Here is a 27617-nt window from a genome sequence, read left to right on the forward strand (position 1 = left end):
TGTTTTGATACAGCTTGCAATTGTATGCCAGCTGAACCAACATCACATTCGTCAGTGGAAAACTATGGCTAGTAATACCTGGAGCACACAGCAAAGGAGATGTAAGTCAACTCTGGCAAGGTGTTGTGTGACTTGTTTTAAAGTGGGTCAGAGCATTGCTACAAAGATTAAATTTGGCTAAGTGTTGCTCTTGCATGGTTTAATCAGCACATTTAATTTAAATTGGATGCATAATTTAGCTACTGCCTTTGAACTAACGTGAACTGACAGATTTGGGTTTTTCACTAAGTAAGATCACTGATTAATTTGCTTCATACGATGTAGTTTTACAACGTACAGTTTTGGTTCAAAATTGGTACAGTATGCTGGAAAAGTAGAACATGGAGATTTAAGGTGATGGATATTTTCCCATTATGTGTTAGTTTTATATAGTAGTAGTTTTTAGGGTCAGAGGGATTTGTTAGCTATGAACCTTGTTTTATTTGTTTTTTGTGATGCATTCCGTTCATCCCAAGTTTTCCTATTTTTTTTTCTGTTGTTTCTCTTGATGCTGTGTTTTTTTTTTTTAATTGTTGTTATCATAATATATGTATTGGTTTAAGTGCATGCGAGAGAACAGGCTTCCATTCGTTTGTCTGTAGTATTGCTGGAGCTGCTAGATAATAGGTATGAGGGTAAGCAAGTAAAATAACTATTCATTAAAATATTATCAGAGAATAATATCAGTGTAACACAGAGCTTGATGTTGATAGATAGAAACCATGTTTTCCTGAAAAGCTATGAGGGATAATGAAGAGTTAGAGTGATTTTAGAGCTAGGTTTTTCAGTGTGCATGGAAATTTGGTGGCCTGTGTCTCATGCTCTGTGCTCACCTGGCTTAAGAAACAGCTGACAGCAGAAGTAAAAGAGAAGCAGGAAAATCATAGAATCATAGAATGGCCTGCGCTGAAGAGGACTATAATGATCATCTAGTTACAACCCCCTGCCAGGGCCACCGACCACCAGACCAGACTGCCCAAAGCCAAATCCAGCCTGGCCTTGAGCCCCTCCAGGGATGGGGCATCCACAACCTCCTTGGGCAACCTGTTCCAGTGTTTCACCACCCTCTAGGTGAAAAACTTCCTAATATCAAACCTAAACCTCCCTTGTCTCAGTTTAAAGCTATTCCCCCTTGTCCTATCACTATCCACCCTCGTAAACAGCCATTCCCCCTCCTGTTTATACGCTCTCTTCAAGTACTGGAAGGCCACAGTGAGGTTTCCCCAGAGCTGCTCTTCTCCAAGCTAAACAAGCCCCATTCCCTCAACCTTTCCTCACAAGAGAGGTGCTCCAGCTCAAAATATTATAGGTACTATAGATTGCATTAAGTTAACATGTTAAATATTGGAAATGGAGTTGTCCCAAGCTCACATTCCACGCAGTCTTCCTGCCTGCTTTCTCCTGACATTTTGTAATTCTGTTGTCATTGGATGGGCTTGATAAAGAAACTAATTCTAGCTCTTTGATTTCTGATCTAAAAACAAAAACAAAACAACAGTGAAGTGTGGGGGTCTTCTATTCTGAAATGCTTTATTCAGCGGATGCTAAGGCATTACTGACCCAGGAAGAAATTACTGCCAGGAAGAAATCTTACCAGATACGTAGTGAGACTTGGGCTCTCTTTTTGTAAGCTCATTGAGCCACTGAATAAAGTCAGATGAAAAGTATGTGCTTTAGATAGACAAGTAAAATGTGTTCATGACACAGAGGGCAGGAGGAACCTTAATTTCAGGCATTTTTTAATGACACTTCAGTAAAGGCTACTTTTTTGTTTCTTTGTTTTCTTCTGGCACCCTTTTTGTGATGTCTACTCTCCATCAGACAAACTCAAAAATGCTTTCCCTTTCCTGCTTACCAAAAAGTCTTGCTATGTTTGAAAATGTGCTTCCTTGAACCTCATATTTTTAGTTAGAAAACGTGCATAGAAAAACAAGTAAAAATACTTATATCATGTTATAAAAATCTGTAGTACAAACATTTGGAGTTTGAACACCCCGAGAGTGCTGTGTTCCAAAGCTGGAGTTAAAGGAGGTAGTCTTTATTTTTTCAAGTGCGTTAAGAGATCTAGAATGATTGTGGGAAATATTATCAGTCTACATAGCAGTAGAGGGCTTAAATGGTAAAAAGGTGGAAGTGTTTCAGCTTAAAAAGTTGGAAAGAACTAAGATTTCATTCTCATTTATGTATGACAGTATTTTCTTATCAGTGTGCAAAGGAATTGAGTGTAGCAACTAAGCTGCCTTTGTATCATTTGGCTTAATCTTCTCTGTGATTCGTCATGTGTGACTTAATTTAAAAATGTGAAGATTCAAGTTTTGTTTCTTATTGAAATCTAAGGTAATTGGTTTTGATGGAAACGGGGTTAGGCAAGTGGACTCCTTTCTTTGTTAATTCTTCATCATGTGGTGTAATATCTCTCAGTTATGTGGCTGAGTAACTGGAAAGAAGATATCACAGGGTTTCTTAATCACATGCAAATTCCATTATGTGCCTAAATTTTCAGAACAGACTTGGAGATTTAACCATTCAGACCTTTTTAGCTTTAATAAGGAAGCATGTGGTTAAATCCTTTAATTTAGTTTTGAAAAAAAATCAACTGTGCAGTACTTTGAATGCCTTATGGCACTTTTAGCTTTTTAAGATGGGATCTTCAGAAAAGTTTTCTGGCAAAAGTAGGATTTGCGGTGAATGGGAGAATAGATGTTGAATTCATCTAAGGTATTCCTCTTCCTTAAACCTCAAAGGTATCAAGTAATAATGAGTGGGGTCCAATAAAGATGAATGGGAGAAGTATGATACACCTCTCATCCTGATTCATACTTGTGAAGCATTTTTAGAATGTGTGTAGAACTAATCTGGAGAAAGTGTGAGACTTGAACTTGTTTAGGGTTTGTTGTTTTGTTATTTTTTGGTTGTTGTTTTTTGATTGTTTTCACAAGATTGAGCAGGAAAGGTAAGTTTTCTCAAGTTTCTCCAATGCTTAAATACAATTTATGTGTGTGTACCTTTGTCAAGTTGGGATTAAAAATCATCTCATTTTTTTTTTTCTTCTTTTCACAGACAGTATTCTCGTAAGAAGAGAGATGGCAGAAATCAGTTCTCCAGTAAATATCAAGGAGAAGGTAGGCACAAGTATCAGTACAGTGCAAACCAAATGATGTATGATGTTGCACACACATTTCATCCCTGCTCCTTCAAGGACTGTTTACATACTTAATTTAAAATTAACTCTCTGCATGAAATTAAGTACACAGACAGATATTGCTAGGATTAGAATCTTAATTTTGGCTAATGAGAAACACGTTTTTCTTTTCTGTAAGGAGACAATGTTTTATCACGTGTATTTTTTTTTATTCTCTTGTGGTCCCTTTACGTGCTGGTGCTGTGGAGAGTAGCACTTTGCGATGGTTGCTGTGGTACAAAATTCAGCCTTTGAAGAAACACAGCCTTATGAAATAATATTTTCCAACCAAGAATGTTGTATTTGTAATACTCAGAGGCAATTCCTAAAATTACAGAGCTTGAAAAGAGGAGAATTTATATCCTACCCGAGTAGCTCTGCTTCTAACTGCATTCTTTGTGTATGGGTGTATCCTCTCCATAACATGGCTAGTGCTAGAGCCTTGCTTGGCCTTTCAGAAGCATTAAGGAGTCTAAAGCAGTTAGGACTGCAGTTTTGCAGGCCACTTGTATGTGAAGTGCTGCAGTGCTGGGCATGTATTCTCACGTGAACCCCCTACTGTTGCTGTAGTCACCATAGATAAGCAGCATAACCATCTAAAAAGAGCCTTGGGCTTCTAGAATAGTTTTTCTCCTGTGCTATTTAGTTTACAGATAGGTCAAGGAATCTTTTTTTTTTTTAACTCCCAGCAGGCAGCTTGTATAGAGATAATCTGCCTCAGTGATATTCCTCACCAGTGCAGATGGGAAACAAGGGAATTTGTCAAGAACAGGAGAATAAGGAAGTAGGGAGAGTGTAGGAGTATAACACAATGTTGTATTTTAAAAGAAGCTAAAGTTCTGGGATATTTATAAAATCAGATTTTGTTTTGTCTCATGTTTGGAAAGACATGGAGCTTTACATGTAGGAGGCTCAGAAAAAAAGCTATTAGATTCCTTGAATTGCTTTATTAAGCATGATCTGGCTCTCAGTGACAGATTCTAAGACAGTGATGTATGTGAAGGGCCAGAACCTAATTCTGTTGGTAAGCCCAAATTTATTCAGATATCAATATAAAATTGATTGGGGTGTATTCACATCATGGAATTCCATAAGGAGAAAGGATCAAGTGTGTTTCATAAAATACCGTACTTGAAGGGAATACAGAAAATTGAAGGCAATGCGAAACTGAGAAATGTAGTCATCTTCCATTGTATCATAAGACCTGCACGCATCCTGCTGGGTGTCAGGCTTGTGAAATGTTCTCTATAGGCCTGTCAATGGAAAAGACAAGAAAAAAAACAAAAACATAGTTTCTTGTATTAACTCTTTTCCCTACTGCGAGAAAATATTGTTCAGCAGATAAAGACTTCCCTAACTTCGGTTTTGCAATTCAAAACTGCAGTTTCTCGATTCAGTAGATCAGTAGTAAGGAAAGTAATTTGGCATGAGGAAGACCTGCAAAATACTGTAAATGTGGCTTTCCGAACTAGAGAAGTCTCAGTAAGTGATAGAGAATTAAGATAACATGTAACACACCTCTCAAAGACATAGCCCTGAACTCTAGAGGTCAGTAATCAGATTTTAATTAATTTACTATTTCACTTCTGAGTTCAGAATAAAGCAACGAATTCTTCAATCAGGGAATATATTTTTTCAGAATTGATCATGACTTAATGGCTTAGACACTGCATTTAGTTAATAAAGACCTCAAGAACTGTGACGGTTATTGATCCTGAAACAAGGTTTCCTCAAGCTTCAGATTAATTATGTTTTCCAAAAGAGAAGTTACAAACTGTTGTTACCTGCCACAGGAAAGAAGTTGCCAAGGGAACAGAATAGCAAATGATGATTTATAAGTAGTTCAGATGGTAATGAGTTCATATGGTTGTGTCCATCTTTTCCTAATTATTCACTTTGCTTTCAAAAGGTTGTAGAAGCTTTTTGCTTTTATATTCCTTGACGGGAAACAGTCCCTGACCTGATGCACTGCCACCTCGGGGTTTTTGAGTCCTTTTCCGCTCATATTTGTTGTGAGCTGCTGAATGAATTATTGTGGCTGAGGATTTGCACGTCAATGTGTATTTTGGTGAAGAGAATATTCCTTAGTCTTCAATAACAGACAGGATTTAAGTATTGATTAGCATGATGGATTTTGCACTCATTTTCTAGTGCCAGAATAAATTACTGTAAAACTTAAAATGCAACTCATTAAATCAATTGAAGTTATGCTTATTTACTGTGTAGCTTAATTTCTTTCGTTAGTTTAGTCAGTTTTACAAATGTGGGATCTTATAAATTGCCTGTTTGTCTTTTCCTAGTTTTAGAATGCAGAACTGCAGCAGAACTGTTATGCACTGTGTAATATTTGCTTTGCAAAGTCTGATATCTCTTGATTGTATCTTAAAACTAAACGTTTATGAGCACACACATCTTAAAGCAGGTAGATAATGGAATCAATACCTACTTATTTATAGTAGTTTCTCTTTTAATTGCTGTTTTCCACCAGCATTTAATGTCAGTAAATCGCTAAGCCAAACTTAAAATTGAAGTTACCAGCAATTAAATCTTACTGCAAAATCACTGGGTTCTATTCTGAAAAATACAGTCTAGTAAGCTACTGATTAGAGACTTATAGCAACTGAACAGCATGAACTTCATAATCTACATATATCTGCCTGAAGAGCTAGCATAGTCAGTCTGCCATTTCAACTGAACAGTTCTGACTCATTCTAAAGTGAGATTGGCATGGCAGGACATAAAGCATCCATGTCACAAATCCAATTTGGTTTGCAGTGTGGAGGGTCTTTGTATGAGAGGCTTCTAAAGCCACAACCATGTTATTGCAGAGCTACAAGCACAGAGGTGAACTGATACAGCTTTCTGAGTTGGCTTTAATTGTATTTGCCCATAAACTGCTAAAATATACAGACCTCGTGCACTTCTGAGCAGACGTATTTACAGTATCCTGGCAAGAGAGTGTAAATCAGATAGATCCCTTTCTCACTTAAATAACTTACATGTACAGGGCAAAGCAGTCATGCTGCAAAGCATAAAAGCAGTGAGTTCGGTCTTTATTTTTATTCATCCTTTTGGTGAATATTTCTGAGAAACAGAAATGAAATTTATAAATTTAATTATTTCTCTGAGCTCCATCACCATCAGTACAAATATAATCAGTTCTTGTTTAAAAGAACAGAATAGAATACAATTCCTTCCCATGCCTTCCTCTTTCCTACCTTTGTGCTTGCAAATGCTAGAATACGTAAGATTTTGTTTCTACTAGGGCTTGACTGAAACCTGAGGAACTGTGCATCTGCACACATATACCTTTTCTTTTTTTTGTGAAAATAGGACTCAGCCTTCTCTGTAAGTTGATCATTGTAGATAATGTAATGTAATGTAATGTTAGTTAGAAAATTTTTTGCATAATGTTTGATTGATTGATTGTTTGTTTTTCTTGTTTAAATGGTGGCATCTCACCATGTTCTTTCCATGATCAGCCTCTAGTTATTGAGAGAAGTAAAACTTCTGCCACTGCTTTAAAGGAGATGTATGGATGAGGCAGACATTTCAAGTAATGCTGACTGAAGTTAGAATACTCACATCTGCAGACTGTATAAAACCGTACCCCTAATTTGAGTCTTAAAAGAATGTTAGTATCGTACTGATACTTGTGTAATTTACTCATAGCATTTCAGTTGAAATAGTTCATAAAGTCAATAGGTTAAGCATTGTATTTTATCTCTTTCCCCATTTCCCTTTTTCCCCAAGAGAGTAACATAAATATTCGCCTGTGATGTCAGCCTAATGAGTGTTTGCATAGTTGGCAGAGACTTCTGCAGCTGTGATGCTCATGTGTGGAGCCAGGGCAGTTCTGATTACCATATTTTCATGCACATAGTCCACAGATTTTCTGAAATAATACAAGCCCTGCGCTTTAGCAGCAGCAGCTAGGGTTACAGTGCCAGTGTAGTTAGTGCAAGGATCTCTCTCAGAATAATTCTTTTTGACATGACTATACCGTTATCTCTCTTGCTCCTGATTATCTCCCTTTGTCCCAAAAAATACTGTATATCTCAGGACTTTTTTTCTGCTCTCAGGATCTTTAAAGACTGAATTATATATTGTTCGGATCATGTACATACAACTTGAAGCTTTCTGTGGATTAAAGGATGAAATTGGTCAAACTCATTGGCTTAAATTCAAAATGATTCCATAAAATAAATGGAATTGTTCAAACGTTAACCAAGTACACCACCAGAAAAGGTGCCTAAATTCTGAATGATGGGGGCTTTCAGATAAGAAGCAATTACAGTGAAGAATATGAACAGCTTATCATTTCCTGCAGCAACTGGAATGTCTTTGTCCAACAAGAGGAGAGTGAATACAAGGCATTCCCCAGAACAACCATTCAGGTCTCGCATGTGGCTTTTAGTTTTGATTCAACAAAATATTGGGAGTTGTCCAAACTTCTGAACTTGCTGTTGGGACCATCTTTTTTTTATTTTGTCTGGTCATGTTAGAACAACTGGAGTAAGCAAAATAGTCAAATGAAAATACTCTTCTCGGGATTCTATTAGAAGTAAAGCTTTGCTGCAGTTTTACAGAGAAGTTTGCTGTTTCATTTTATTTTCATTTCAAACATTAGAGCTGTAGGAACAGACAAACAGATCTGTTCTATTAGATGCAAGAAGAATATCTTATTCAGATATACTTTGATGGATTTCAGTACCATAACTGTAGTTTTCATAAGTGATGGGCTGCATACAAGGAAATAATAGGATTTGTTGCGGAAAGAACATAATATCTTAAAACTCCCATTACAAGAAGCAGACAGTTTCCAATCTATGATTTCACTAAGTTTCCTTAAGGCTGACCTTCACAGCTGTTGTATACACTTAGTCCAAAGACCAGCAAAGTTGGTTAAAATGCACTTCTGTCATTTAATAAGCTATTTAACTTGGGCTAAGAGTATTATAGAATTAGGTTTCTAAATAATGCTGCCATTATTCAAGTGAAACAGGTCTTACTGAGCCAGACCCTCTTTATATATAATTTTTCTTTTAAATATGTATCTTCTCAAAACCAATTTCCATTTCATTAGTTTAAAAATTAGAGCAGAGGAGGATGCAGGACATTGTAAATCCAGGATATTTGCCCACACTACATTACTGCAGCAAGTAGAGTTTGTTTTGTGCTTATCAGGAGTAAGTGATCTGACATGTGATAAATGGGGCATATAGCAAATAGGTGCAGACCGGATCAAAGCTGTTATTTTGCGCAAAGGGCAAGTTAAAAACATGTGCTCAGTGTGTCACAGTGAACTAATCTAGTTAGCGAAGCTTCTGGAAGAATAAGTCCTACATAAATAATAAGTTGTTAAATCAGAAAATTCAAACTGTGTTTATGAAAAAAAATTTCTGTAGGAGTTTTTCAAAACTTAAACTGTTTCTGCCATGAGGTGTTGTGAAAAAAACATTTTCCTGTTTAATGTTGTCAGGGTATCTGCTAATGCTTCATAAATTACAGAAACCAGCAGAATGGTGTAGACAGTTCTCCTTCTCTTGTCCTCATCCAGGGTTTGGGTCAGTCCCAGCCAGAACTGTAATCTAGGCGAACAGGGCTTACACTGCTACCTGTCTCCAGTTGCAGTGAGTATATGTGCCATATATGTGCTCATAAAGATCTACTACTGACACAGTAAGAATAAGCAGGATGAGAAAACATTTGTGTATCCTTTGATAACTCTACTTGAAAAATTTAGCTCCTACTTAAAGAAAATCTGCTGAGCTTAATAGATCATACCAAGTGAAGGTGGATGTGGGTTAGTGTTTGTAACCAAGCACGAGTAAAAGTGTTTTAAATGAGTATGTGACCATAATAGTGACTCACTTCAAAGGGATTACAACAGCCGCGTTCAGGGGTTTCAGAACAGCCGTGAGCTTTCAGCAAAGAAGTTTAGTTTGTCACTATGTCACAAATATTTAAACAAATTCTCTGAACCCCGGATATATTACTTATTCACCAAAAACATCCTCTTTGAGATGATGCCAAAGGGGAGCAGATGGAGTAGAGCAGCAAGCAGGCAGTGCTTGATTCCTTGTTGTTACAGTTGCCTGGGAACCATCTGAAACTTGACAGAAAACCTAAAGGACTTGAATGAGTACACGGGAACATCAGCTTGGTTCTGGGTGCAGAGTAGGTGTTGTCACAACTTCTCACAACTTTGAAGCAGGCTGTATTTCTTTTCAAGCTTGCTATGTCAGGGACCTCTCACAAGATAAGTGCTCACAAGGATTTCAGGTATCTAAGATAATACCACGAGCAGTTAAAAATTCAGTGAATTTTTTTTTTTAAGCAAATGAATGCCAATTGAAATTTCACATGGTTGAGCAGTAATCCTCAGAAAAACAATCAAATATGTCTGACCAAAAGGAACAAGGTTCTGCTTTCCAAACTCTTGAGCATACATGGCAGTTTTCAGGATAAGGGCTTTGTATTTTAGATCTGTGTAGCTTCAGAGTAGCTTTTGTAAACTAGAATGTTGAATGAGCCTTCTGAGCAATAAACCAAGAAGGAAATGATTTCTCTGTTCAGGCCACTGAAGGGAAAAGCCCAGGAGTGTGACTATTGCCAAAGACAGCATCTCAGCTGATGCTGATGTTAACTGTGCCATTATTTGTTATTCAGAATATGTCCCAGGATGCTTGTCTAGCGCCCAAAATGGTGACACAAATTTTCTGGAAATCCACACTAGATAAAGACATGATGATTCAAAATTGTTAGAATAGTTGACTTTCCTGTAGTTAATGTTATTTTTTTCTAAGATCAGGTTTCAGTGAGTATGAAAAAGCTCTCTGTTCTCCCATATACACAGGAAAACAAATTTAATGTTCAAAGTTTGTTCTTGCAGACTGTTAAGTATTAATACAGTATTAATCGTGTGATAGGATGAGGTTCTTTGGCTCTTCTTTTTTTCATGAGGTTGGTATATGTTTTTTAAAAGGAATTTGTTTTTTGATGAGAAGTCATAATGTATTTGATTATAGTTTCAGTCTGTGTTGTTTATGTGTTGAAAAGATAGATGTTCTTGGTAAGTTTAATTACTATAAGTTTAGGGAGATATAATTTGGATGTATACCCAGCTCTGGTATATTGACCTATTGAACCATTAATAAAAATGAACTATACACAGCTATCTGGATTGAAGAGTGACAGACTCTTCTCAAGCAGTTGGAGACTTGTAAGCAGTTGTGTAGCTGTATTGGCAAAAGGACAGGTGTATCAGCAGAACCAGCAGGTGAGTCAGCAGAACCTAGCATACTGGCATTGCATGGCTCCAGCACACATTCAACCCCACTCTGCATCTCCTTCTTGTCAGCTTGTATTTGTCAAGTATTCCTGCAGCTTAGCTGCCTTTGATTGTAGATTGCAGTGTGGCTTTTATGACCTTCAGCTGTGTAAGTGCATTTATGTTAGGCTTATACTTTCAGAAAGGCTGTCGATCTCTCCCTTCAGTGTTTTCTTGTATATCCCCATGTTCCTTTCCAGAAATATATAGGACACATTTTGCATGTAGAAACAGACCTCAAGTTCGAACATAGAAATCTACACAGATTTTGAAGATGGAGTAAGAGAACTAAACGATAGAATATTAGGGACCATAAAGTTAAGACTGTCATATGACCTTGTCTTCATCAGCTTGTCTTTGTCCTCCTGTCAAGTAGGCTGTTAGGTTAGAATTCTGTTAGAATTTGCTACTTGCAGCCATTTATCTGTTATTTTTGGATATTCAGAAACCACTGACTTTTTTCCTTGCATATGTGTAACAATTCCAGTTTATTCTGGATGAAATATTCAGTGCATATGTTGGAGACATAATGTTTAATGCACACATCTGGCTGACTTTGAAAAGAAAACATGCCTAGTTTATTTCATTTTATTCCTAAAAAATTTAAAGATAAAGTATTTTGGAGCAAAACCTTTTGTGATTTGCTCTGCTGTTGGAATTCTGGTTTTATATCTGCATTTGTTGTTTCAGAACAGAACAGTAGATGTATCATTTTCTTAATAGTATATTCTACAGATTAGAAATTCTAGTTTTCATCTCTCTTATTCCAAATAAGTCAATGCAGAAATCTGGAAAGCTGAAGCATTAATAATCAAGTGAGTATCCATACATACACAAGGGAAGCTGATTAACAGTGTGTTAATCAATTTCTGGTTTGGATTTTCCAAAGTCCAGAATGCTTTACTGTACAATCTGATACTCATGTGCTAAAGAGTCTTCTTACGAAAGTTCTTATTTTCTAGAGAGAAAAATAAATGTATATCTTTTCTAACAGTCAACAAAGGCAATTGCTTTTTTGGCAGTAAAACCATAGAGGTCTGCTGTACTTAAATGTTCCCCTAAACTGAATTTTTATGATGTCCAACTAAAACAAAACTGTGTCCACAGAGCTGGTCATAAGCATAATATCTTTACTCTGTACTAGTGAATGTTCTTTCCTAACAGACTTGTTTGACTTTTTTGGGGGTTGTGTCCATAACTAGAACATGTCTACACATTTTCAGTGTTTGGTTGCAATACTAGGGGGATCAAGAACAAATTAGCTTTTAATTTTGATTTTTCTATTAATCAAAAATTTCCAAACTGCAGGATGCGGCAAGTTGCCTGATCTGTCCTGTGGTCTTGGCCTCACTTTGTAGTTTCCAGATGCTTCTTAAGGCTTCCAGACCTCTCGTAGCAAAGGACCTAGCAGCCATGTGGAATTCCCATGCTTATGGGAATGGCTGGAGTACAGCCAAAAATATTTTCTTTTGCTATTTTTCTGTAAGTAATTGCCACAAGCAGCTTAAGCAGTTCTGAGTGGGTAGAGAGATGAACCATATGATTGTGAAAGGAGAGGGGAGGTTTTTGTGAGAATATGTAGTCCACGTGATGGAAATGTTTGGCAACTACCAACTTGAACATAAAGTGGACAGCAGGTTGTGGCCTGCTGTAGCTCTCATGTATCTGCCAACGTTTATTGGTATGGAGCCAACTCAGTTCATGCTAGTTGCAGCTTTATCAATAAATAATAGCATGCTAGTGCCCACAATTAGAGAATGAATAAAACTCGTTTTTCTTGGGTTTTCTCATTGTGTTCTATTAATTTCAGATGGTTTTCATAGAATGCCTGCAGTGCATAAAGAGCTGTGCTTACAGTTGCTTGCTTGTTTGTTGTTTTTTGTTTTGTTTTCTCCCTCCCACTCTCAGACACATACCAACTGAAGAGAGAAGCTTGAGCAGACAGATTTTTCTAGGTAGTTCCTGGAAATGCCAGACACTCATTTGATCAACTAGACTGTCTCAACTTCCAACATAATGATATTTTTGTTTGTTAGAATTCCAGTGCTGTTGGGCTGGGACTCTAGCTTGTGGGCAAACCTTGGGATAAGAACAGTGGACACATGATTAGATGGGCCTTTGGGAAAGTTCCTTGGAAAATGAGAAAAGCAACTTGACTCTTGTACTGCACTCTAGTTGCTAATTTTGAGTCTATATAAATAATAGTTTTGGCCTGAGTTGTCCAAGGCTAAACTTGTTACTTGAACTTGTCCACTATGTTGTGGACAAATGTGAAGCTGCAGACAGATAATTGATAGGATGGTGGACAGGAGTGAAGTCACTTCTACCAAAGCGGAGTCATTAAATTGGTTTGCTGAAGTCAGAAAGTAACCTTCTAGGTTAACTTATCTAGAAATCTTGATGCTGTGTGGATGGACCTGAAACAAGTACCTACCATCTGCTGTGTTGAAGCTAAATCTGGCAGGAATGACCTTCAGTCATTTGCAATTACTGAACCTGAAATAAATCGTGGCTTATATTAGTTTACAGAAAATCGAGTGACTGAGGATGGATGTTGATGTAAAGCAGCAAAGTAACATTTTAGTAATAAATCTTAGCATAAGTCTGAATCGCTTTCTGGTGCTTCCACTGCTAAAGATGCCATAAAGTTTATCTTGATTGTTCCTTTTCCAGCATTTAAAATAATATTAAAATACACGAAGGTGTAGTCCTGCAGAGAGGGGGCAAAGAAAGCTGCTAGTTCAATTTCTGCAGTGCAACAGGTTTTTAATAGTAAATGTATGCTGGATAGTCAGAAAAAAGACGCTCATCTGATTTGGAGCAACTGTGCTGATTTCAGATTTTATTTCTCTACTTTGGTCTCTTAAAGAAATTGCTTCCATTTGTTGCAGGAGGCAGGTAAAGAGATCGACACTGCTTTATATGGGTATATTATTGTATACTGTAAGCATTTATATAAATGGACACTTACACAATACTGTGTTTTCTTAAAGAATATGATAAATCTATGTATTATTACCTTCCTTCTTTTCTTTGCAGATCAATGCAATCCGATCAGTTGTTCCAAACAAAAGCAATAATGAAATAGTTCTGGTGCTGCAGCAGTTTGATAACAATGTAGACAAGGCTGTCCAGGCTTTCATAGATGGTAAGTACAGCACTTTTTTCCACTAAGGCATGAGGGATTTAACCACATGCTGAAGTATTCGTTGCCTGTAGTGTACATATTCTGTTGTTCTTCTGAAATTCATATGATTGTGACTTTGCCAATTCATTTTTTTATAGTTCATCCTGCTGTCTGCATATTTGTTTCTTCACAACATGAGCTTGACCTGTTCATCTGTGCTCCCAGATGTTTTTTTTAGTGTAATTCTTGTTGCAGACCTTCTTTTTCTGATGAAAATTAATGCTCTTTAAAGTGTGTATGTCATAAGATGATTCACTGCTGGAGGCAGACTGCTAATGGAAATTCAGGATAGTTCTGAAGCAGATAACTGGGCCCCTGAACTTGATGCATTCAAGCCTCAATCTAAATTTTGCAAATAGCTTTGATATTTGTAATGGCTGAACCAAGATTCCATTGAAAGTTTGAGATGCTCAAAATCTTTATCTGGCTTTGTATTTTGCATCATGAGGCCTTCTCTAGTGAAAGGTCACTTGTATTTAAATAACACTTTTCCCATAAGTACATAACGGCAAGAATTTTGAACTTCCCCAAAGTCTGTAAGAAACCCTTTGTAGGAATACTGGCATAATGTGAGGAAATCCTCTCAAAATTCTGTGGCTTGAGAGTGCTTCGAAGATGCTAGAAGGTCAGAGTTTCAAAAGCTCTATGTATCTTAAAAAACAAATCAATACTGTGAGGCTGTTCATATGGCCTGGTGATACCAAAACATTAGAGAATCATTATGAGTTATCTCGCCAAGCTGCTTATCTCATAGCTATTTTGGTTCAGAATAGTTTTGATTTTAGTTTGAATTAATTTATTGAAATATATCTGTCAAAAAGTATCATGTACTAAGAATTATATATAAATATGTAGAAAGCAGATGTGAGCAAACTAATCACAAATGCATCAAAATTCTACTCCAAAAGAAATGCTTCCTGTTTTACAGTGTTGGCCCACAGTGTCAGAGGCAAATCTTGGTGGTATGGCATTAGAGGTTGAATCTTCCCACTAGTATCCTATTACACTTGGTTGCATGTGACAGATGGCAGCAGAGGGGCAATCTGACAAAATGGTGTCTGACATGGAAGTGTGGATGAAGCAAAGGTGTGTCACTGAGTTCCTCCATGTGAAGAAAATGGCACCCACTGACATTCAGTGACACTTGCTGAACATTTATGAAGACCAAACAGTGGTTGTGACAACAGTGAAAGTTGGGCTGTGTGGGCAAAGTTTTCCTAGCAACAATGCTGTTGTTGTAGCAGTTGTGAAACAATGAGCCACCTCTGCTGGTGCAGCTTTTTATGAGCGCGGTGGGCTCTTGTTCATCACTGGTGAAAATGCGTAGATGATGGTTGCAACTGTTGAAAAATAGTGTTTTGCAGCTGAGAATTTGCACTATCAAGCAGTGTAATCGTGCGCTTTGTAGCCGTTGGAGTTTCCATGGAAATAAATAGGAGGCATTACTTTTGGAGTGACCTACATATTTCTCCCTTTTTTGTCAACAGCAAATATCTTATGTGCATTGAGGGAAAATAAGTGCTTTCCTATCCACACATTGTCCTAGCTATTAGGAACAAATGGTGAAAATAAACCTTGTAAGAGAGATTAAAAAAAAAAAAATCTTGAAAAAGAGCTACTAAGGTGATGTAACTCACCTCTAAATGGCCTTTGAATTTGATTAGTTGATCATCATTATGCCTTGAGTTGAGAAGTCTTTTCAAATTGAGCATTTGAAAACAGACAATATTTGCCACTCACTGGAAACAGTGCCCTCATTTCAAAGACAGAAGTCTGGATTTGTTTAAGCACAAAGTGGCACCAGGGAAGTGTGTCCATTCAGCTGCTACTGTGAATAGAATGAATATAGATAGCTCTTTAAGTCATATTTTCATGTGAATGACAAAAACACCAAGATTTAAATATCTCACAATCACAGGGAACCTACTCCTACATACAGGCGTATAACATGGGGACAGCCATTTAATACTGTCCTCAGAATTGCTGCATGCTGAATCAGTGTTCAAATTTAGTTTTCTGAGATCATCTCCTATCTTTCTTTGTTATCTGGAGTGACATATGTATGTTGTATATTATGAATTTGCATATTTATGTGAAATGTGAATTTTAAAACAGCAGTTAAAATGTCATCTTTACTGTGTAAGCATTTACCTAAATGGGCCTAAACAGAAGTTCTGTACAGCTCCTTTGTAGACATGTTCAAGAAAATTATTCTCATGCACTGCGGTAAAGGTTTTGGGACTTGCACGGGTAGTGCGTTTCCACCAGGGAGAGCACTGGAGTTGGTTGTGCCAGTCCCTGAAGTAATGCAACTGTGCATAGTACTCACAGGGCAACTGAGGGAAGTAGAACTAAGGCAATGCCATCCAACACAGAAAGCATTGGATACTACTGTGGAAACAGCTAACAAAACTATCAAGTGAAACTGCGCGTGTTCAGCAGCATGGAGTTACGAAGGCAGCAACTGTGGTTTTATTTCACCATAGTGGAACAGCTTCTATTAAAGATAAAATACTTTTAAGAAAGGAGCAAGGGGATTGTGTATGTGTATATACTGTATGTGTGTGTATGTATGTATGTGTATATATATATATATATATATAAAACTAAATATAGATAAATAACTATATATAAATGGAAACGTTCTTAATCTTCTGTCTGCAGTGTTGTGTCATTTTGGGAAGCAAAGTTTGACTTTGAATTCCATAGGTGTTTGTTAACAGTTTAACAAATCAAGCTTAGCACTGCTGCAAACAGATATAATCACTTCCCATGCGTATGAGGGACTCACCAAACTATCTCACATCTGGATTATTTGAATAGAAAAATAATTTTGGTGCATGTGAAAACCTTGCATGTTTTTGTTAGAATCCAAGTTGACCACTCATGGCAGTCTGAAAGCGGCAGTACTTCATAACATTGATGTCACCTGAAACAAGCGAAAGAAGAATAGTATATAAACCCATTTGCACAGAATGGTAAATAAGTATTTTCTAGAAAAATGGATTCTCAAATTCACACAGAAAAGTTCTAGCTCGGTGTGATTAAAAAGATTGTTGATACTGCCTGTAACAATCTGGATCCCAGTGTGGGCTGCATGCTTCCTTGAGTGTGTTTTTAGCTTTAGAATCAAGGAGAACACACCAGTGATAACAGGATGTAGAAGTTTTCTTCCAAAGTGCCAGCTGATCTGACCAACGCTGTTTTCACTTTGTTCTGAAAATTTTATCTAACCAAACATTGGGACTGGCAGAAACTTCAGGTATACAAAATCATATTCATTATCAATATGATTAATGGCTTTTACTGCCAAGCCTGTGTATGGACCAAAGGATGCAGAGTTTCTGCAGTTGTCTGCAAAATTGTTTTTATATGCTAATTAAATCTTCAGTTTTATGCTCTTAGGTTTCCTGAATATGGCAGATAATGTGCAGGAAACATCTGCCAAAATGCCAAAAGATTTAAAACTGTGAAGAAGCTTGAGAAGCAGGAGAACCTAGTTTATGCAGTGTTATGTGAGGTACTGAGATACTTTTCTTTCAGACAAAATACTGATTTTCTTAAAAAATTATTTTCTGAAGCTTATGCTAGTGTATTAAGTTAGGCACCCACTTAATTACTTCTTGCAAGGAAGAGTGTAAACAGCAGTAGTGCCAAATAGCTCATCCACAGTGTAATCAGCTAAGACGAAAGTGAAAAGGAGAGAGGCAGCAGTTCTCCTTTTGTTTTCCCAACTTTAGAAAACTCAGAGAAACAAACAGTAGTGCTGCCTGGCTAGGAAACTGGAAACTGTTTCCATATACAAATTTTCTTTCTCGAATCTAAACTTTTGTTGAAATGATTTCTCTCTCTTTTCTCTAGGTAGCGCAACTCAGGTTCTGAAAGAATGGAATATGACAGGGAAAAAGAAGGTAAAAACTTGCTCTGGAAAATCAGAGCATTCAAACCATTTATAAGCTGTCTGCAAGTGAATGTAATAGTTTCATTTTGGCCAGTACTTTTTCTGCCTTTGCTAACATAGGTGACTTCATCCATTCCTCTGTTCAGAATACCTGAGAGCAAACGTGCGCGTTGTTTTTCATCTTGTTCATCTGTTGCTGTTTCTGTAGTGCAGAGTTCTGAGTTTCTGGAACAGCACATTTGTAAGTGTTTGTAGAAGCCAGACTCTAGACAAGTACAGAATAAATTCCCAAACAGCCTACTTTTAATATGCAGTTGTGTCCTGGAGAGTCACAGCCACTTGGTGCTAGAGGTTTTGCTCCAGGGTGTAAGAATAGCATATGCATAGGAGTAATCAATTAGGAGTGTGTACTAGGGCTGCTTCCAGGTCAGACACTTCAAGAATATGTTTAAGATACATATAAATATACAGTATGCTAAGTGGCAGCCCAGGGAGTCACTGTTCTGGAGGCTCCGCTTTATGGGTTGGAGAATTACAGCAGCAGTGGCTAACCTCTGTCTTCTGCTCCTATTCTTCCAGATAAGAGGGATGCCTTCAGGGATTGTTCATGTTACTTAATGGGTGTCCCCAGGGTGACTAGGAACTATTTGAGCATCATCGAAGCCCAGGCTCTGTTACCATTTTGCAGTGTAACTATTCTGTTTAGAAGAAAGAGGAAAAAAACAGTATGGGTCTTCTGTTTGTATTTGAAACTATTTATATTTTCAGCTGAAAAGATGCAGAGGTGTGCTATATAATACACTGTATGTAAATCTCATTGTAATGAATGACACTTATATGGTATTTTAAGAGTATTGATCATTTTGTATTTATATGGTCTCTGTTATATATTGAGTTTTTGAGCTGCTCTGAGTAATGTTTGTTCTTTCAATATTTCTCAATTTAGAATAATAGGAGAAAAAGAAGCAAATCTAAACAGCACCAAGGCAACAAGGATGCTAAAAATAAGAGTGATGGGCCTGAGAAGGCATCTCAAGAGCCCCAGAGACTACCTGTCTGCCATCTGAATGGATGCTCTAAGGACAACCATAGTGGTGATTCTGCCAATGAGAAACTGGAAGCCACTTCTCTGGAGAACAAAAGCTCACGATTTGTAGCATCAGCACTAGGCTGTCCAGAAACCACAGGTCAGTTCATCTGGGACAAGGCACCTTTTATTTGGCAACAGACAAGCCTATTTACATAAGGATCACAGTTTTTATTGCTATTAAGTAAATATAATAAAAGGATATCAAAGAGTTATGTTTGTGCAAAATGTATGTATTTGTTCAATCTGTGCAAGTAGATCTGTGTCTGGGCACAGTTTGTCTCGCAACAAGTATCCTTGCAAAATATCTTTTTTTTTTTTTTTCTTCTTTGGAGCCAAAAGTTTAAACTGTAATCAGAGAGGCCCAGCTGATGCAGAGTATGACAGATAAAAATACAGGACAATACAGGATTTGAAAGTGGCTTTGGTATAAGATGATGACAGAAGTAATCAGGTCCTTCATCTGGGACAAAGTAATTTAGGCAGTATGGGCCTGCTGCATGTTGTAAAATTTCTTTATTGCCTAGTCCAGACTAGTCTATTTTTTTTCCTCGTCTTCCCCTGAATATGTTAGTCAAAGTGGTTCTGAACTGATTTTCCCTTATAGGGAAAGGAGGCCTTAGTGTTGAAGGAGCGTGATCTGATAGTTGCTTAGTATGCATGCATTTCTGCTAGGGTCTAGATACTGAATCAGAAGCTCTGGGGAGCAGTAACACAAAGTTCTTCCTTGCTGAGTTCTAGTAGGCACAGAATTACTGTTTATGATAATACCAATGAAAACAAACCTTCTCTGCAGGAGAAGCTCTATGAAAGGTCAATTAAATAAAATCTCTGCAATGCATAACAGCCAAATTGCAGAACTACTTATCAAGACATTTTGTCTGAAGAATTGTGTGGGAGGTCAGAGATACTCCTTGCCCTTGCTGAGGACTCATACTTATTTTGGATACAATATGTCACAAGTCAGAAAATCCTGCAGTTCCATGATATTAAAAGAATTTTTACTACTAATTGTGCAACATGTATACATTTATTTATTCTTTTCCTCCAAATTATATACTACATATAATCAATCTGTCATGTCAAATTTGAATCATCCCGGAAGTGTTTTCTAGTAGGCAGCAGACCTGAATTCAGGAACTCACATAGCTGTGCTGTCAGTGATCTTTTTATGTGACGCTGGGGTTGAGTCATTTTTTTTTTTCTCTTTGACATGATGCCACTTAGATTTGTACATATTAAGGGCAAGAAGAATCTCAGATTTTTTTTCTTGTTTTTACAAATGTCAAAGATGATACATATTACCATACCTTTTTATAAAGATTTTAGAAGATTTTTATAAACTTTTAGGCATGTCCTGACCTAGTAACTGGTCTTTCTAAGAAGAGGGAGGGAGAGATGGTGGAAGAGATAGGAGGTGGGAGGAGATAATGGAAAGGAAGTGGAGAGACGAGAAAGCTGAAACTTTAATATTTCTGAAGTCTACCTTACGTGGTAAAATAAATTCCGGGTAACTTGTATACTACAGAGAAGTTAGGAGAACACTAACAGATACACTGGAATTCTGGTCTTGCAGGCAATTTAATAGCTACTTTCTTGACGTCAAAAGGCACAAAAGTATTACTAAATGTGTGCTGAAGTACGTGCAACTAAAGAGAAAAGAAGAGTGAACAGGATCTTTCAGTTCACAAACTGTCCCTTATTGGTTTCTGGGGAAGTCAGACTGTGCTAAAGCTGTGAAATGCTGAAGCATGTTTAGAGAGCACTTGTCTCACATTTTTTCCTTTGGTGTTGCAATCTCTTATGTTTTGTCATTGTCAGTCTTGTTTGGTTTTGTTCCTTTCCTATCAGTTCAGTGTTACTGTAGACATTTCAGTCTCACCTTCAGACAACTGACACCATAGAAGTATTACAGGTGTCTGCTGACAGCTCCTTATGTTTTCCTCCCTATGAGAAATAGCAGGCTGAAGCCTTGCTTATATCAATTCACAGTCTGTGAGATTAGGTCCTTCAGAGCCATAAAAGTGTGACTGCCTGAAAGAGACTCCAGGGACAAGATAGTAAAGTAAGGCTGATGTTTCCCTGTGATGTGCCACAGTATGATATGAGAGGATGTGTGGATATTGCATTTAATTTAGGTCTGCCTATTTATTGATGTTATTCTGTCTCTTTCTGTATTAGATGTCTTCAGTACACTTTTTTTTTGTTTAATGTTTTCCTGCAAAGAGTCCAAGACCTGCTAGAAAATCTTTTAACTCCGTGTCTTGTACCTTACTGTTTTCTTGCAGGCAAAGAACGTGAGCGTCACAGAGTGTCTGTGGAGTTAAGCCCAAAGACTGTGAATGGAGTAGAACAGCACGAGCCTCTTCAGTCATCAGCTCAATTCCAGGGTAACCTAGGCAGGCCAAAGTCAAAATCTTCCTCAGTTAAATCATCCAATGCTACAAGCCAACTTGAAACAAAAGCAGATGATTCAGTGAAAAAAAGAGGTAAAGCAAGTCTCTTCATGTGGTCATTGTGTAATAAAATGATCAGAAATCTGGTACCTCTACCATAAAAAAAAATGTGAAGAAGAGATGTCTTGGAAAGTGGGAGTAAAATCACATTCAGTCTAATAAAAATGAGCAGAATAATTTATAATTGATTTAAAATTATATTAAATTAAATTTGAAATGAATAATTTGAACTATTACGGCTACTTTGACAATTATCTAATTTGAGGAATTAGTTTGAGTGTGTGTATTTAGGAATTTAAGAATATCATAGAAGAACTATGGAAAATATAGGCTTGTGGACTTCAGTGGGCAAATAATGTTATATTGTTCCTGCTCCCTCATTCAGAAAAGCCAAAACGAGCTTTCTGACTTTCGTGCTATTTTTGTTTGTTGTTTTTTGTTTTGTTTTGTTTTAGGGCCAAACATTGAAAAATCAGTAAAAGACTTACAGCGTTGCACCGTTTCTCTAACTAGATATCGTATGATGATCAAAGAGGAAGTAGATAATTCAGTGAAGAAGATCAAAGCTGCTTTTGCAGAATTACACAGCTGGTAGGTAACTCAGCTTAAGGTCCCTCAGCACCACCTAAGAGTAAGGGACTCATGCAGGCCATTGGCATTGGTGGTCTTACACTCTGTTTATTTGTTCTTGTCAAAAAAAGATGTAGTGTAATTGGGAAACTCCTCAGCAATAAGAATATAATATGTGCGTATCTGCATGTTTGTGTACGTACATAAAGGGGAACGAAACTGCAGTACTTAGGAAAAAATAAAACCTAGTGGGATTTTTTTCCAGAGCAGACCATCTTCATCTAATTCTTTCATATCAAGTTCAGAGGCAGTATAACTGAGCAAGTGAAAGCTTTCCCCAAAATTCTGTCCTTACAGCATATTCTGTAGTTTCTGTTTTCTGCTTTAAGATGTGGAGAAAGAAGAAATTCAATCTTATCTCCTTTGGCACCATGTCCTTTGCTCTCTCTACATTTCTCATACTCTTTGCTTCTTATCCCACCATTCTCCTTTTATTTTCTTCTCATTGTTTCTTCTTACTCTTCTCACTTATTTCCAGTTCTCATCTCTATTTCGTTCTTTTTCCTCATTCCTTTATTGCCTACTCTTTTCTACTTTTTTTTTTTCCATTACAATTTTGCTCTTTCCTGATCTTCAGCATACATGTTCTGACCCTTTGAAAATTTGTAGCTGTCACAAGTGCTTCTATTGCAAGTTTCACGTTGCTATATATAACTTAAAAAAAAAAAAAAAAGAAGTATATAACTATTAATGAATTTAAAGTCTTAAAAATGTATTTTTGATTTTAACTTTTACTCAACTAGCTTTTATTTAATCAACTAGCTTTTAGTTAATTGTAAATGCCATATAAAAACCTACATTTTATATGGTGTTCCAGTAAACAGAAAAAATGTATATGAGTCACCTACAAATCACAGAAGTGTACAAAACTTTTTGCCCTCAGTTCATTCACAATATTTTTCAGTATTTTTGCTAGCATTTCTTAGGAAAGTACAGTAGTATTGGCAGAGAATCATTAACTCGGGGCTTCAGCAGTGTATTTATTGTACAAAACTGGCTGTGTTGTCAGGAGTGCTCCGAATTACACTGTTAACGTACAATAATTAAGTGAATTTCATTTTGTCCATTTGCATTTTTTGTGGTAGCTTGTAGATGTGCTCTCTCAGGATTTTAGAAAACATTTACTGCTTATACTCAGATGGCTCTGACATTTTGTCTGAGTAATCTGACAGTTGGGTCTCATTAACTGTGTAGTTTCTCTTGCCCTCAATTTTTTTTTTTTTTTTTTTTTTTTTTTTGCAACAGTGTTAAAATCATAGCATGTCATATGCCTAATTTGTTTGCATGTACTCACAGTTAATTGGAGCTTTAAAAAATAGTTATTCTGGTTGTGGAATAGGCGTTATCCTGATCTAAGAATGCATGGGGAGTGGATATATTATTAGATTCAGAACTGAATTTACTCATTTTGTATACATTCGTGTTTTAGCCTGAAAAAATATTAAAATGTATCACCTAGTACTAAAATTTAAGCACACCTATCTTAATAGGTGTGCTTAATAGAAGAAGAGACAAAATGATCCAAAAGGACTATGTAAAATCAAGTTGACTCAAAACGATGAAAAATAACCAGAAAAACTTCATTTAGTTCCACCTCCTAACAGATCTAGTACTTAAATTGCTATAGTGGAGTCTGTCAGAAGCTCTAGAATATAACAGACCTGTGCTCCAAATATACAGGCCTTACAAAGCCATTTTATGTGTGTAGCACAACATTATGTACAACAGGGAGAATGTGATGTGAGGACATGCTTACGGAAATTTCAGTGTGGATTTTGTTGATTTTTAGCAGCATAGAGGTCTAGTATTCAAGTTTTTGTTCAAATACATGAAGGGAAAAATTGGCTTAAGCAGCAATATGTGTTACTTAACTTTTGGTAAAAATTAAAAACAGTTCTTGGATATTTAATGTGACCTTGTGAAACAAATCTGTGAAAAAGATGGGAAGAGCTGTCTACAGCACCTAGTTTATCAAAACTTGCTTCCACTTGCTATAAACTTACTGCATTCAGGTAGAAATCACTAGATTCAATGGTACATCTAGCTTCAGACCTTATACATTCAACAAGGCACATGACAGTTTCCTTACTTAAAAGCTGAACAGTACATCATTAGTGATAGTGTGAGGATAAGATAATTGAGTATTAAGCCACCTGCATATTTATAACCCTCCTTGGGCATGGGAGTTTCACTGTGGCACAGTCAATTTATCTGTCGAGGGAAAATGAAGCAATTCAGCTGACTGTGCTCCTGGAATGTTATGCAGTAACCAAAAGCAAGGATAGGTAGAGGATAGGGAAGTATGTAAGCATGACAATGATATCTGATCTTTTTTCTGGTAGTGATTACAAAGCTTTTTGAAAGTTCTTGGGGAATCCTGCAACTCCCAGCATAAAATACCACAGCTTTTTACATAGACACCACCAGACAGGGGCAGTTTGCCCCTACTCTGAGAGAGATCTTTTATGTACCCATGTGCATGTGCCTGGCACTCTTCCTCACCATTTTTGCTAAGACTACTATGGTATTGCTTTCCCTAAAGCTAAGAAAGAGATAGGCAGAGCAACCTGAATGGGCACTTTTTCTTGGACTTGTGTACCTGAAAGTTATGAAGATCATTCTTCTAACAGTTCTGCCTGGGTCAGTGTTTCTGCTCCTTGCAACCAGTCTGAGGGGTGTGGGCATCAGGTGCACCTCTGCATGAGTGAGAATATAAGCTGCCATGGTTACTGTTTGAAGGCAAAATATATCAGAGCACAGCCACATCATACAGTAGAGTAGGACAAGGAAGAGAAGAACAACAAATTATTGAAGTTGTAGGGAGGATCAGTAAAACTCAGTGAATTCCTCTTTCAATCGTGTTTGAGGCATTTGTTGTCGAGGTTAAAACTCTCGTGCTGTAATTGTGTTCTCACTCTTCTACAGAGAGACTGAATAGTCACCTTGGGGATAGAAAGAGAGCCCCAGGAAATCTGAGCGAAGTGAGTAAAGCACAAATGGAGCCACTGTTCTTCATAGCACCTTTTGCTGGCAAATCATTTGTACATATTGGGCATCCACACAATCATATGGAGGACTGAAAAGAAACATCTGCTGCTCATCCATACAGTCTGCTTCCAACCACAAATGGAAAGCACTCTGTAGTAGTGAGGGACAGATTTAATTACTCTGTGCAAAACCTGAGCAAAGAAAGACAAGCCTATTCTGCTTGTTGCATCTCAAACACTGTGGTATGTCCAGTGGTTTATAAAAAGCAGAAAAACCAGCACCAAGAAAGAGCAAAGAGGACTTGAAAACTTCACCATAGTCTGGGTAAAAAATTGTTTCTGGTATAATACTGGAAAAGAAAAATGGGCTCTGGCACTGCTAACAATTTAAAAATATATTCAGATGCATTCAGGAAAGCGTATACTGTATGTCTGGTGAAGATAAAGCAAGTTTGCTGCTGCTGTCTAAGTCAAAATAAAAGCAGAGTAGCAGTTAAATGGGGGAATGTGTCATTTAAAAGGACATCATAATTCAGTGCCAAGTGATAAGCAGTGCTACTGGTGCTCACAAGTGCAGAACAGTGTCATCCTTTTACTGGGACCCCTACTTGGTGAACTGTAATGATTATGGTTTTGTGCTTCCAGATTCAATGGTGCTGGATGAAGACCATTCCTCATTAGAGGTGTTGTAGCATAGAGTATGGACAGATGCCTGGGAAGGCCAGGGCTGGTATTGTTTTACACTGAGTTGAGTTTCTGAGCTACTCCCTGCATTTTCAGGCAGTCCTCATTAGTTTTCTGTCTATGTGTCTGTCCTTCAGCTGACGCTTTGTAGTCCTTATGTGTCTAAAGAGATTTTCAAATCCTTTTGCAGTTTGTTTGCTCATCAGTCATGCAGTCAAGACCATAACTTTGTCAGCAGAGAGGAAAACCATTCTACGAAAAGTTTAGGTTTCCTGGAGCCGAGCTTTGTTTTCAGGTACCTTTAAAGAGCAGCACTTCTACCTAAGCCCCCCAGCCTTACTGTCACTTCCTGGGGGGTCTGGAAGGACAGGAGAGTAGCTCTGGCCTGAGGCTGGCCACTTGTCTGCAGAACTACAGCAGCTGGAGCTTGTGCTTGCTTTTTTCTCACTGTCTCCAGCAGTTTGGGATTACTTTCTTTGGCTTAGTATTAGTGGAGGGAACAGATGGATCTCTTGAAACAGTGATATTCATAGCCCCCTTCCTGGCCTCTTAGTCTTTTACAGATACTTGCTTAATTCCTATATATATATATATTTATTTATTTTTTATTATACTTGGGAAGGTAGATTCTACTGTCTCATTGCCTATTCATACTGTGTGGCCTCATGTTGTCTTTTTTCTTACTTAGTCATTCTTAAGTGTGTTTTTTTTCTGCAGAATGTGAGCATCTGTTTTTTTGTGCATGTTAGTTTGGGAAAAAAAAAAAAAAAAGGAAGTGAATATGCCCTTTCTGATCTCAATGTCGTGTTAAGGAGAAATCTGACTTAATAAATACGTAAGAGGAATAATCTCAAAAATGTTAATAGATTCCAAGAGCTAAACACCTCTCCCTTCTTTGTGACTTTCCAGGATGCTTTTGGGAAAGTTACCTCTCCTGAATATCAGGAGCACAAGAACAGGAACCACAGCCTCTTGTCGTACCAGAATGCATTTTGGCTAACTGTATAAAACCAGTACAGTTCTGAGATAGCTGTAATGAATCAGAACTGAGAGTCAGACAGGAAAGAAATCCATGGTAAATTTATGTGAAAACTTGCCAGTTTCTAACAAGCCATGGTGCAACTCAGTTTTTGAAGCTTGGTAAAATTCTAAGGTGATGCCTTCATTTGTAAACAAACGAAATTTAGAAGTGTTATTTTACAAGATTTTTTCCATGTCAGTTTTCGAGTTTAAATAAGTTTTTATGATAATAAATTCTTAACTTATTGTAAAGAGATCTACAAAGCAAAATTCAAATAGAGATATAACTATAATGGCTTTACTGGTAACCACTACACTAGCTGGCTGCTGGAGACAACAATATTAGCAAAGACAGATATAGTGCAATATATAACAAACTTGAAGAACTGAAATCCATAGTGGTTCTTTTACTGTGACCAGATGGTGCCCTATGGAGAGGACAAATTCCAGTGAAATTGATTTACTGTCTTTTGTTTAGCTGCTTACAGATTGTATTTATGATCAGAATGAAAATTCATGTAATGTGGTTTGCTGTGTAAACATTGTGCTTGTTCTAATACAGAGATCAAATAACCTTGAAGGACTGTGAACATTCAAACACAATTGAGCTAATATTGGAAGAATATTGCTTTCTGAGATATTGCAAAACACACATTGTAAGAACACCTTTTCTTACAGTGTTTAATGCTATAGAGGAAACTTCACGTATCGTTTCCGCAGTCGTGAAACATGGCCATTCAGTATTTCTACAAAGCCTGTAATCACCTGCTACAGGTCCTGATTGGTTTTCTCTTTACATTTTCATCACCTTGTTTTTATATTTACTTTCTTATCACGTTGTTCTAGTTCTTTGTGCTAACATTTGACAGGCACAGTTCTGGGTTGCTGATTGGAATGTGAGTTGTTCTGTAAAATATGCAGTTTGAGTGGGGATTGTTTTGTGGTTGTCTTTTCACTCCACCTGTGGATCAGGTATGTTCTGCTACAAGGGAAATGGATACATGAAATAAAGGGCAGTGATGAACCATAAGCTAATCTGATCTCCTGGATGGACTTGAGTATTGCTTGAATTCATGTGTAATTTCAACTTAGATATAGCTGAGTCCGTGACA

The 27617-nt window shown here is 37.2% G+C and overlaps 1 protein-coding gene across 5 annotated transcripts in view; it reads left to right on the forward strand.

The window, feature by feature from the left end:
• Window positions 1-27617, forward strand: part of SPATS2L (spermatogenesis associated serine rich 2 like) — a 75708-nt gene that overhangs the window by 34714 nt on the left and 13377 nt on the right. For 3 of the 5 annotated variants that reach the window (XM_085228292.1, XM_085228294.1, XM_085228293.1), the window contains 6 exons: window positions 3100-3161; window positions 13593-13701; window positions 17602-17651; window positions 18588-18828; window positions 21017-21217; window positions 21640-21775. In XM_085228292.1, coding sequence (XP_085084418.1) covers window positions 3123-3161; window positions 13593-13701; window positions 17602-17651; window positions 18588-18828; window positions 21017-21217; window positions 21640-21775 — 776 coding nt within the window. In that variant the 5' untranslated portion in view covers window positions 3100-3122. Of the gene's footprint in view, window positions 1-13; window positions 102-3099; window positions 3162-13592; window positions 13702-17601; window positions 17652-18587; window positions 18829-21016; window positions 21218-21639; window positions 21776-27617 lie in introns of all 5 variants that reach the window. The other 2 variants (XM_085228290.1, XM_085228291.1) reach the window with 1 other exon arrangement.

This window comes from Meleagris gallopavo, chromosome 7, assembly GCF_905368555.1.
Source record: "Meleagris gallopavo chromosome 7, MGAL_WU_HG_1.1, whole genome shotgun sequence".
Taxonomy (NCBI): domain Eukaryota; kingdom Metazoa; phylum Chordata; class Aves; order Galliformes; family Phasianidae; genus Meleagris; species Meleagris gallopavo.